A 14,099-nucleotide genomic window follows, 5' to 3' on the forward strand; every position below is an offset into this window, starting at 1 on the left:
AGTTAATCCGAGGCAGAGTTGCTGTTGGTTGTAAATTGTTGCTGTGACCATAATTCACTAAATGGACATCACGCTAAATAAAAGAAAAGGTACAACCAGTGATTAAGACCATAAACTGCCAGCCCATGGTTAAGAGGAAAGGAAGTGGAAGAACGCAGGGTTCAAATCCTTGGGTCAATTGCTCCCTGAGCACAGACACATACTGTACACTGTTGCTGTTCACCACTGGTGTGTAAAAAGGTTAACTGCACTATCAATAATTGATATGTGTGTAAAACTAATTGTAAATCTCAGGAAAATGTTCACTGGGATCTTAATGCTGCGTTCACACTGGACACGGTGTTTACATCATAGTCGATGCACAGATGTGGATTTCATGGCCACCAGGCCGTGTTGGGTGAGATTCTGAGAGCGTGCGGCAAATGCTCCGCGAAGATGATGCAGATGATGTTTGGGTTTGGACCAATCGGCTGATGATGTTGCACAATAATGCAGTGATCCCGCGGCACGAATGGTGTTTCATGGCAAAGTCACATCAAGTGAGAGGTGGACTCATTTTATTTTGTTATTAGGGGCTAATAGAAAGTCTTAATTCACCAATTTCGTGTCTGGATGTGATGTTGTTTTGTCACTTGCTTCTTTAAAAGAAGGGGGTAACCATGGTAACAGTGGTGCTGTAATGTATTAAAAGCAGATGTTGCAGTGACGGTGACATTGCTGCTATGTTGTGTTCCCTGAAACCCAAAGTTCTCACGTTGTCCCCAAAACATTAATGCTAATTTTTGAAGTGACCCTTTTTTTTTTTTGCCAAATAGATTTTAGACCTGTCAATATATTGAATGTGGCATATTGCCTGGACTCTCTCTGACCACACTTAGAGGCCCTTAGAGGATCAATGCATTGTATTTTGTTTGAGGGACGACAACAGGTCCTGATTTCTCATAATTGCTAGATTATCCTGACATAAACTCATTAATGCCCGTGACCTTTCCTGTTCTCTCACAGTCAGAACAATTCCCAAGAACAGCAAACCCGACGTTGTGCTGTTTATCCAGCGCTGTGACACATGCAGCTTCTCTGTGTCACCAATGAGGCTTTTCTAAACAAACAAACATTTTTAATGATGAAACAGAACTTCACCTACACCAGAGGTTCTCAAACTTTTTCTGTTGGGCCCCCCTTTGGAGGAAGAAATTTCCACTCTCAGGAAATTATAACAATGTGCCAAGTATAACGTTTATTGAATCAATATTAGAGGAAACGTTTCACTTTTCTTTCAATAATCTGTTGTGCAAATGACATTTAAAACATGTAATGTGCAATTAAATATGAAAAGTGCAATTCTAACTATAATAGTGTCATTTTTTAAACAATACATACGTTTGGATAACAAAGAATACTTAACCAATATCAATAATTTGCTGTGCAAAAAAACCTTTTTTTTAGTTTCCGAAACATTGTTTTCTTTTTGCCCCCGTCAGAAACTTCTCTATTATCCAAACCTTGTCACCAGTGTAGATTTTGTTGTGGTGCGTCACTTAAATGAGTCCGGGTCACAGCGAGACTTAAAGGAGACTTTTAGGTCTCCATGCCCCCCAAGGGGTGCACGCCCCACAGTTTGAAAAAGGCTGCCCTACACAATCTTTTTTCGCTTTTCCGTCCTACAGCTCTAACACTACTCTGCTCTGCTCTACCACTGGTATCAGGCACGTTGTTTTCCATGACTGAAGTTCCACCTCAGCTGAACTACCACTGTCCAGCCTTTTACACAAGATTTACATCTGCAGTAAACCTCTGCGACAACAATTCATGAGCCTGTGTGTTGTGCTTTTCTTTAGTACATCAGACTGGGATGCAATACTTAAACTTCCAGAGTATAAGAATTCATGACATCTAATGGTGGAACTGCAGACAGTAACAAACGTTACAGGACTCGGGGAAATATGCTGTGGTCACATACCAAGAAAAGTGTTGTTCTCCTTTGTTTGCGTAATGAACGTCTGCTTCATAACAGAAAGAAAACGCACACTGTGGCTGGTTTGTCCATTATAGCAAGCTGGTGGCCTCTGTAAAGCAAAGCTCTTGCTTAACGTACATAAAAGGCTTTTTCTAAAGTGATGAAAACCATCATCACTTCACCATATGTGTGTGTAGTATATTCAGTTTCACTTTGACAGTCTGCAGCTTCTAACATTTGATGTGGTTTTGACAAATTGTCTGCTTGATAATTCAGATAATAATAATAAATGAGAATTAAACCAAACTTATAACTGTAGTGACATACTTTCAGTGTTGCACACAGTGTGTTTGTTATAGTGTGCCCCAGTGCATTTATATAATTAATGAAGAAGTCTATGAAGTGTTTATTATTAATGATGAGATGAAATGAATTCAAATATCCTATTAACCTGATTGAAATGCTTTGTTTGAGCTCCTTTATGAAGTATTAAACATGTGTGCGTGTTTTCAACACGTGTATAAAACAAGAGTTTATCTGACCTCTCTCCCCAGACTGCTGAACCCTGTATATTGACAGGACGGGAATCTATACATCTATATATATATATATATATGTATATATATATCAGAAATTGTTATTTGTTCAGTTTTTGTTCATTTTGCAGTTTATTTCCTTATTGAATATTATTATTATTGTATGATTTGTTCTTCTTCTAATGTATTTCAACAATGCCTTTGCTATTTACTGTGTGGCACAAGTTCTCTGTTTGTGATGATTCTTAAAATGTCAAAATACACTTTTATTATTTTAGAGCTGCTGTAGATAAATCTGCTCTTGTCACAGTGTTTCATCATAAGCCAGCCAGGAGACTGCAAATAAAACACTATGCTTCGATCGATGGAAAAATGTATTCTGGGCCGGGTCGGGTTCGGGCTTTAAGACCCACGGCCGGGTCAGGTTGTTATTTTCAGGCCCGTTCAGAACTCTACATCTCATTGCTTGAATTGAAATTATATTCATTTGATTCATAATTTAGAGCATGTTACCCAAACTTTCTACAAGGGGAGCCACTGTTTAAATATGATGAAACATTGTGACTAAAATCACAAACAGATATATCGACAGCATTTCTATTTAAATACAGTAAATAGCAACGGCCCGACATTGAGAACTCAAATGAGATGTAAGGCCACACTGTTGATTCTCTCTGCTCAGGTCTGATCCTCGAACTGTGTCTGTGTCTGTTCTGAAAGTGGCCTTGTCGTTCCTGTTCACATGTAAAAGACGTAACAAGGCTGCTGCTCATGCATGAAGACCTGCCAACAGGTTCATGCTTTGCTCGAGACGTGACAGATTTCCATTTTCATTCATCTGCAAGGGAACATTCTGTCAGAGAGTGGAAAGCTGTGCAACAGGCTTTTAATTTAATGCTTGAGGAGGTCGACGAGTTTACGAAGCAGCATGGAAAATATCCTCTGCTCTGTGTGTGAGTGAATGTGTATATTAAGTAACTGCGTCATTAAAAAATACATTATATGATGGTTTATTGACACTGGTCAATTTAGTCATGTAATTGTTTTGTTCTCTCCTGTGGGTTTTCTCTCATTATAATTATTATAATATTAATATTAATATTATAATATATATTATAATATATAATATTATAATATATAATAATATAATATATTATATAAGTCCATTGAATACAGATTGCCTATATGAGTGATATTTAATGTGTCGATGTCCATGCGTGTGTGTTTAGGACCTGGGTATGGAGTCAACTTCCCTGGATGACGTGTTGTACCGCTACGCCAGCTTCAGAAACCTGGTTGACCCCATCACACATGACCTGATTATCAGCCTGGCGCGATATGTCCACTGCCCCAAAACGGTAGGACACACTCCCTCTCACACACACACACACACACACACGCACACACACACACACACTGGATTAAAAAAAAATGCAACATAAAATAAATACAGTTTACACAAAAAATACAAATTTACACAAAGAAATCTAGATATTTTAAGATAATTATCTAAATAGTATTAAGCTTATATTCTTTGGTTTCATTTTAGAGTTGAAAATTGCTCATTTAGTGCACATTTGCTCAGTTTTAAAAACTCTGAAAGTCTGAAAAAACTCTTTCACTAGTTTAACTCAAGTTCACTACCAGTGACTCTGGTTTGGCATAAATAACACAACTATAATTAATACAATTTATTGTGTTACATTTGTATCAGTTATACTGTAGTTAGGTTAGGGACCTATAAAGGCTTGGACCTGGCTCATGTGCACTCACAGACTGATGGGCGTCCTCACTCCTCATCTTCTGTCTTCTATGTCTGACAAAAGGTCGGGTCAAAGGTTACAGAAAAGCTTCTATGTTCATTCATGTGTTCATGTTGCCATTGACGGAGAGTGGGGGAGAAAGTGTGACAGCAGCCATGCTGGATGAAGGAGAGAGGATGCTGTTTCCTTACTCGCAGCTTTAAACCTCTTGTCATGTATTTACTGTGAAGAATAATCTTAATTTGAGGAGCAGTCACACTGCTTAGCTTCTACAGCTCTGGATGACGTCGGTCTTCCTTTTTGTGGGTGATAAACTAATTGTACTAATATATGTGAGTCTAAATACATTTTCTCCTGACCTTGGCACGACCTCGTGAAACACCATCTTGCTCTTCTTACCTTAATTTGAAGTATTTCCTGTGAGAGCGTGGATACAGGCCACATTTGTTTAATTTAAAGTCGTCTGACAGATTATTCTGTCAACAATACAAATGTGATTATAAGGTTGTTAAACTCTCATTTGAATGAGACTGTGACAAACTGATCAATTATATCTTCCTGATTAGTAAATCAGTTTCTTCCTCTTTAGTTGATGCAGTTACATGAGCCCTCTGCAATGCTTGCTTTCAGTAATGTTTTCTCTGCCTGTATTACAGTAAAGAAGAAGTATGGACTAAGGAACTTATTTATTTGTGAAAATCAGCTATAATTCTAGAGAAAATGTAGGAAAGGAACACGTGTGTGACAAACCCCGATATCAAGTTTCTGTGCATGATTAAGATGATAGTGCAGTTTGGTTGTATGAGGCACTGGCACATAGTTAGCACTGACTGCACTGTGTGTGTGCACTTTGCTGAGAACCAGGTTGGGACAAGGACACTCACTAAAGACATGGCAGCCAGCACAGGGACGACATCTTAGCCTCTTAAAAAAGCCTCACCTGCTTAAGTTTATAATATCTTACCAATATGTCCACCACTTACAGGAGCTGCTGTCGACTGCTGCCTCATTTGTTTTTGTTTTTTTAACAGATTTTATTGATTTTTATCAAAACAAAACATAAACAACATACAATTGCTCTCTGTATTCACAAAGATATTAAAACAGGAAGTCAAATAAACCACCAGCCAAACCAAAATCACGATTGTCCTCACCCCATGAAGTAAAAAAGGCACCAGAGAAGAAACCAGTCACTTACCACATACACATACTGTGCCTTCTCTCATCCACGTATAGTAAACAAATAAATTACAGTTAGTACACGAGACAAGAACAGGATGGATGACGTTAATAAAATAAATCAATATATGAAATAAAAACAGATAAACAATTTAAAATATCTAAATAAATTAAATAAAACCATCAGTACGACAAAAATATATATACAGTACAAGTAGATAGTCTAAAGCATATCTCCCCCTCTTCACAGTGTCCCAGAGGGGCGGGGCTAAGTGCCTCAGAAGGGCCGACCGAGCTCATTCACACAGTAAGTCTTCTAAGGGTAAAACTTACAAAAAATATCATGCATTTTGAACGTCTGACAGACCATCCACTAACATTTACGTCCATTCTCGTCTCGTTGACAAAAACTCACACACGTCTCGTCATGTTTCCGTCATCACAGATCAAAGATGTTTATCTCGTCACCGCCTCGTTATCGTCCCGAAACAAAACAACACTGGTCAGTACCTCATACAACCACACCTGAAAAAAACCTGAACTATCCCTTTAACCCATTTTAAGTCAAGCATTCTAAGTGTCATCAGCATTAGGAAGCTAAATATCCAGTAGATTTTCACTAAAAAGCTCTATCTATGTGACATTTGTTTGTTTGGTTTGTGCTCACTGCTCGACAGCAGCTGAAAAACATGCCGTTGATGAACAACACTCCACAGTGACTGACTCCCATCACACATGTTGAAGCTAATGGAAGATGATGGCTCTGTGTGCAGTTCGTGAACGGTGAGCAGAGAGAAGCTGAAAAGTAATGAGTGGAAGGAAGGAAAAGAAAGAGGCGGCGGGGCGTTGTTACGTGCTGAGAGAAAAACAACAGGAGAGAGAAAGAGAGGTGTTGTTTCTCTGCTTCCTCTCCCTGCATTATTTCATCACTGTTTGCTTTTACTTTGTGGACATGAAATACAGTATATCTCAGTATATCTTCTTTTCGTCTTTGTGTAATGCACAAAGTTAAACATATACAACTCTCGAGATCTGTTGTTTTAGCAATGCTATAATGACCATACAGTATCATTATCTCCCAGTCCAGAAAACATGTGTGCAGTCTGTGAACACAGCCAGTCTGCTTTCATAACAGTGTCATGCAAACACTCAAACCTGTCAGTAATAATAATAATAACAATGATAATATTCTTGATAATAATAATAATAATGATAATAATTATGATGATAACCAGTCTGCTTTCATAACAGTGTCATGCAAACACTCAAACCTGTCAGTAATAATAATAATAACAATAATAATATTCTTGATAATAATAATAATAATAATAATAATGATGATAATAATTATGATAACCAGTCTGCTTTCATAACAGTGTCATGCAAACACTCAAACCTGTCAGTAATAATAATAATAACAATAATAATATTCTTGATAATAATAATAATAATAATAATAATGATGATAATAATTATGATAACCAGTCTGCTTTCATAACAGTGTCATGCAAACACTCAAACCTGTCAGTAATAATAATAATAACAATAATAATATTCTTGATAATAATAATAATAATGATAATAATAATGATGATAACCAGTCTGCTTTCATAACAGTGTCATGCAAACACTCAAACCTGTCAGTAATAATAATAATAATGATGATAACAATATTCTTGTTATTATTATTATTATTGATAATAATAATAATAATGATAATAATAATAATAATATTCTTGACAATAATAATAATGATAATAATAATAATAATAATAATGATAATAAAAATAATAATAATAATGATGATAACAAATGTGGGAGGACGAGGTGGCCTCATGTAACAGGATATTTTAAATTGTTGTGTGCTTTTCCTCGGCGTGGACAGTTGAATGAATGAATGAATGAAAAGAATTAATTATATATATGTAACATAACCTGCTTTTAATTACACACCAACTCAGAGCTCAAATAACACTTCATCATAATTAGCTGTGGTTTTACCTGCAGCTGCTGACGTCGCCTTTTTTAGTTTTATGGGCGTTTTGTAGCGTAAACACTTCTCTGGTACTGGATTATCTTCTGAAGGTTCATTATCAACAACGTCAAATGATGAAATGTTTTGTCCAAGAATAAAACTAGATGGAAATGTTAGGGCGTGTCAAACTGGGAATAATAATAATAATAATGATAATATAAGATGTTCAACCAGACTTATCTCAAGCAACAGAAATGACGACATAGATTGGAATTTCACGTACGATGTTACGTGAAGACAAAAACCCTCCGTAAACCATGCAGAGACAAACTCAAAGGAAAATCACAACCAACCAGAAGCATCGCTTGGAGTGAGTCATCCAGAATTTAAAATGTAATTCAAATTGAAACAAACCACAGACGCTGCTAATTTTGGATTTTAAATAAAAATAACAATTGACCTGCTGAAGATTATAAGCCCAAGTGTCCATTTTTGAAACAAACTTGTAACAAATGTATTATGACAAATAAAAATGTTTCATATCAAAACAGTTATATCTGTAAAATAACATTATAATAGATAGGATGATGGAACATTTAAACAATACAAACTAAACCCATTAGATTTAGTCAACTAAAGCATGTTGATGATATGACTAAAACTAATGATATTGATATTTTAGTCATAAGACTATAACTAAAACTAAATTCAAATTTGCTGTCAAAATGGACACTGTGTGAAAGTTTTCCACTCCATACAATAGTGCAGCTTCACGTGCGGGTAACAGGGAGGATATGCTGCAGAAGAAGGGAGGATATGCTGCAGAAGAAGGGGGAGGTGATGTAAGGTTGAAGGGGGAGGTGACGTAAGGTTGAAGGGAGGTGGCGTAAGGTTGAAGGGGAGGTGACGTAAGGTTGAAGGGGAGGTGACGTAAGGTTGAAGGGGGAGGTGTAAGGTTGAAGGGGGAGGCGTGGGTTGAAGGGGAGGTGATGTAAGGTTGAAGGGGAGGTGGCGTAAGGTTGAAGGGAGGTGAAGGTTGAAGGGCAGGTGAAGTAAGTTTGAAGGGGAGGTGGCGTAAGGTTGAAGGGGAGGTGGCGTAAGGTTGAAGGGGAGGTGATGTATGGTTGAAGGGGAGGTGGGGTTGGAAGGTTGAAGGGGAGGTAAGGTTGAAGGGGGGAGGTTGAAGTAAGGTTGAGTGGGAGGTGGCGTAAGGTTGAAGGGGAGGTGACGTAAGGTTGAAGTGGGAGGTGACGTAAGGTTGGATGACCATGACTGTATAGCCGTGATGTGAACACGGGAGACACATGTTAATACCAGGTGTAAATTCAAGTGGTCGCTGTCTGATCTAATGTCAGGTGTAAAGGGACCATGACGACGCTTTGGTCACAGCGTGTTTCCTTATTCCTTGGAAGAGCATAAAAGTTTATACGTCCACATTCTGGTCTTATTAAAAGCCTTAAGCCTCGCTCAAACAAACTGCTGTCATAGCAACCCCTGACTGCACACATGACACCTGTTTTCTGGAAGCGCTATCGTCTGTCACGACTGCTGCGTTAAAGCTCCACAAAGCCTCTGACCCAAAGTGTCACATAAACATAATGACGGCAACACCTGCGGCTCAGGACACGCAGTGAGATGCAGTGGAGGAGCATGAGTGTCAGGATTCATCCAGCACACACAGTCGACCTCCGTCACACTGTGACTCCACTGTCACACTGTGACTGAGCAACCATTTGGATAAAATAACAAGTTGCTGAAGTTGTGATTTGATTTTACTGGTTGTAACATTTATGTCATAAAACATGGATCTATCACATTTACTGATTAAACCGCAAAGGGCAAAGTTTCAAACTGGCTTTTGTTTTGAACGCCATCAATTGTTCACGTACTGCATCTGTGCAGAGTGGTAGTGGGCCACAGCAATGAGTCGATTCATTGATTATTCATCGATAACTACATTTATCTATCAGCTATTTTGATGATCAATTCATTAGCTTGAGTGTTATTTTAATAATTAAAGCAAGTTCTCTGATCTTCCAGCTTGTTAAATGTGAATAGTTTCTGGTTTCTTTGTTCTATGTAACACGGAAATAATAAAAAACTCAATCATTTTGGTTTGTGGATAAAACAAGACATTTGAGAACATCATCATTTCCAGGTTTGGGAAATACTAATCAACATGTGTCTATATTTTCTGACATTTTATTGACCAAATAACAACTTAATTAATCCCAAAAAAGCCAGATTAATCATTGATTAGAGTTGTCAATTGCAGTTGTTTTCACATTAGTTACCATTTGACACACAAGAGCAGCAACATATTCTACATTCATGGTACAACTCAGAGACGTCAAGAATAAGGGAAGCAAATGTTTGAAATGAAATCTCCCAAAAGCCATTTCATGTTCAGTAAACTACAATCAAAAGCAGCTGAATCATAAAAAACAAAGTATACCCAGCTGACTAATTACCAAAGAAATTCTCCCGAAAAAACAACTAACGCCTAATTTTGAGGTTAACAAATAAAGCACTGAGTGTATATGTATGTATATATGTATTTATTATTATATTATATTTTAGTTTTATGGACAGAGGAATTCCCAGTCATATTAAATATATTATATATATTAAAAAACAATCTAGTGAATAAAAGTCTCCCGTAAAGAATAAATAATATCTATTTAAACACACAACTTTTTAATTTAGGTTAAAGTAATTCATTTACAACACACCAGTGAAATGCTGGGTAACTAGAAAACACTCTTATGTGCACTTATGTATAATTAGATCACACTCAATCCATTACGTTCTTGCACAGACGACTGGGGTGATATTGATCAGTTCTACACCAATTATACAATCAATCAGACTGCATCATATTCATCTTATCAAAGGGAAACTAAAGTAGCCCTAAGATCAATACTATGAAGACATTATACAGGCCTACAGGTCTTATGTTATGGGATGTAATTCCAGGAAGCAGAGTGTAATGTAAAGCAACATGGTGTCTTTACCTGACAGTGATATAGTTCTGCAGTGGTGCTAATACTCTCACATTATATACACACATATATATATATATATATATATATATATATATATATATATATATGTGTGTGTGTGTAACAGCTGATGAATTAGAATCAGAAATAGATATGGATCAAAATAATCCCAATACATAGAATTATAAAATGTAAGCTGTGTGTAAAAATATGTGCTTTAGTCTGTAATATATAGAAATCATGAACAATAATATTTAAATATGTACAGTATGTATACTGGTGCATACATAAAAGCTTAAACATAGGTCTACAAATACATATAAAATGTCAATAAGATGCATTATGGGAAGAGTAAATCAGGTTGAATTTAATTTAATTTAATTTAATTTAATTTAATTTAATTTAATTTAATTTAATTTAATTTAATTTAATTTAATTTAATTTAATTTAATTTAATTTAAAGGGCTATAAGTCATTGTTAACTAATGACATCAAAGTTTAAACCTGATTTGCCATCTGTTTCAACCGTACATCAATAATCTCAACATCAATAGTATACCACATGTCTCATTAGGGATTGTGGGGATTTTCCTCACAGATGCATCTTGGTATCAAATCAGCACCACTCTCCTGGCAAACATACACTTTGTGGTCAGTTAAGTGGACATTTTTCATCAGTGGAGTTTGTGCCCAGCGTGACATGAGTGACTCCTGTGCTTGTGTTTCTACTGAGCCATGGATCAACAACAGGCCACGTGGTTGGCAAATAAAACCGGGATCACGACCTGATCCTGTCGGATTTGAGGCTTTGTAATTACAATAATATGATGATATGGACCTCATGTTACAATAGTAATATGTTATTTCCAAAGTAATATCCATTACTATAATGTTGAAATTCATCCAGAGCCAGACCTGGTGCTGTTCATATTAATAATAATTAGCGTTGTTGCCTGAGTTTACATGTTCTCCCCCTGTGTGCGTGGGTTTCCTATGGGTTCTACAGTTTCCTTCCACAGTCCAAAAACATGCAGATGTTAGTTGGACGGTTATGGGGACAACCGGGACCAAGACACAGAACTCAGTAATGCAGTTAAAGTCAGAATGTAATTGTGACACGGTCAATAAATGTGCAGGGGGAAGAGGTGCTGGAGAATCCTGGAGAATCCTGGAGAATCCTGGAGAATCACCACGTGGTTGGTGAAGGTGGCAAGTGAATCAGTGTCTCTTTGTTTGGCGTCCCCACGTGAGGACCCGCGTTCCAACTGGGAGATAAGGTCAGGGGGCAAAGAACTCACGGCTGGGGCAGGCGACAGGCAGGCAGGTACACAGGCAGGCGACAGGCAGGCAGGTATACAGGCAGGTACACAGGCTGGTATACAGGCAGGTACACAGGCCAGTGTTACCTTACACTGTTACCACACTGTAGAAACTGGACGATGTGTTGATAAGTGGCTGGAAATCCAGAGGCTTTATGGAGTGGTTCTGATTGTGTTTCACCTGGTGCTGCCTGCAAGAGTGAGTTGGCCACGCCCACACACACAGCACACAGACAGAGACAGAAGAGAAGGAGGGGCTGCCATGACGTGAGTCATGACATGGACACTCCTAAGTGTTTGCACTGTCCACCAGCTGCCCCTGTGACCCTCATGTGGAGGATAAAGTGGTAGAGGATGAATGAATGAATGAATGAATGAATGAATGGCTCAATAGTACTGCATACTCCACATTCACCTTGAGTGGCTAATGTGATACCGAGTGGACAGAATTCTTTCTAGGGGAGGAAAGTGTCGTGGTAGATGAGTGTGTGTTTACAGTACATCAGTGATGCATCGTGCTGTGATGCTGTGATGCTGTGATGCTGTGGCGTTTATGATCATCAGTGTCCTGCTGGTCACTGTTTACACACACACACACACACACACACACTATCATCAACACAGTGACAGAGGAAACAGTGAATGAGCCATCAGCAAAGAAGAGACAACACAGCCTGAAGTGTGTCCTCACAGAACCAGCATAAAGAGGGAAACACACTCTGGACTTGGTTCACACAAACTACAGAGGCTCATGTTTCTGTCCCATGAGAGCAAATTTACTCTTTTACTGGAGGGAATGTGGAGGATTTCGGAGATGACCAAATGTAATTACGAGATCATCACACACCATTTGTGTGTGTGTGTGTGTGTGTGAGTTCAATGACAACTACTGGCAAGTTGTCGATTAGTCATAAATCCTTGCTGCTAGACAACCACACACACACACACACACACACTCAGGTCAGCCTGTCCATCACTGTGTCTGCTGCGTGACGTCCAGCTCTCAGAAGAGAGTGGACAGACTGCGCTGGTGTGTGTGTGTGTGGTTTACAACATGAATGAATTTCAAAGAAACATTATTTTTGTTTTCAGTCGTGTTGTCGTGATTGCATCTTTCATCAACACTTTACAAACTGCACTGTTTTCATTACATGTCTGTGAATTGTTCCACATTGTGCTTTTGTATATTTTTAGATGGCATGATATTCATATTTGTTTGTTGTTTTTGAGCTACCAAACCTTGTCGTATCACTACAATGACAATGAAATGTCTTATCTTAATATTGGATAGTGCTGTAGTTTAGTTGCTGCAGGCAGAAACAATCTCCAGTGGGACATTAGCTCACAATAAAGCTCTATATACAGTATTCTACTGACTGAGCCCACACTATGTCTTCAGGAGACGGGATTTGTTGACAGGGAGTCTGTTTGTCTTCAGGATGAGACACTGTCTCATACTGACAGATGCTGTTGTGCTGAAGAAAAGACACCTTGTTCTGTGCAAGTGTGGTTTTGTTGAACATGATCAGATTTGAATCTGAATCTTTGCATGTGTCCGTCTGTTGTTGTTTGTTGACATGACTGAAGCTGTATTTCCAAATGCACATATACGTGTGTTGATAGAAAGAAGGTCTGGCTTTAAGGTTTAAATGATATTATTGTGCAACCACCAGGTGATAGTGATGCAGACCCGAGACCACATACTTCCACTGTGGCCACATTACAATTGGCACAATCTGTTTTCTTCATTAACATTTTTTAAATCTGCCAACTTCAACGGAGAGGGGAAGGATTCCTGTTCTTAACTGAGGGGAACTGACTCCTACACATACATTTACTTTACAACACAATAATTAGACTTGATTTGATATTTTATTTTTCCTCAAATTTTGCCAGTAGTTTGATTTCTCATTGTGTTCATGCTGCATGGTAAGTTATTTCAGTAAATATGGACAATGGTATCCCAGTGGTAGAGTCCTCGTTCAACTTGAAGGTTGTGGGTTCCATTCCATCCTTGTGTCCTTGGGCCAGAGATGTTAACGATAAGCAAGACACTTTTCCACTACACAGACTCTGCACGGCGTGACTTGCTTTTCCATTAGTGTTGTTTTTGGTGTGTGTGTGTGTGTGTGTGCTTCCGCACTTGCATTTGCCACAATGACCAACAGAGGCCGCCGGAGGCTTGTTGCGTGAATGTGGTGAAGTCTGCCACCTCTGATTGCCTTGTGTAGTACCTGCTCTGCTGAGGTTCCAAACCGGCAGAGCCGATAATATACATGACGTCGTCGACACACTGTTGGCCACCGATCGGTCAGAGAGTGTCGTCACTCAAAGAGTCCGACACAAGAATCAAATGGAACAAGGCTGA

At 38.3% G+C, this 14,099-nt stretch overlaps 1 protein-coding gene across 1 annotated transcript in view; it reads left to right on the forward strand.

Annotated features, from left to right (window-relative positions):
* lrrc75a (leucine rich repeat containing 75A) overlaps positions 1–14,099 on the forward strand; it is a 62,344-nt gene that overhangs the window by 18,686 nt on the left and 29,559 nt on the right. The window contains exon 3 of the mRNA XM_044032536.1: positions 3,723–3,851. Within this exon, the coding sequence (XP_043888471.1) occupies positions 3,723–3,851 (129 nt within the window). The remainder of the gene's footprint in view (positions 1–3,722; positions 3,852–14,099) is intronic.

This window comes from Solea senegalensis, linkage group LG8 (genome assembly GCF_019176455.1).
Source record: "Solea senegalensis isolate Sse05_10M linkage group LG8, IFAPA_SoseM_1, whole genome shotgun sequence".
Classification (NCBI taxonomy): domain Eukaryota; kingdom Metazoa; phylum Chordata; class Actinopteri; order Pleuronectiformes; family Soleidae; genus Solea; species Solea senegalensis.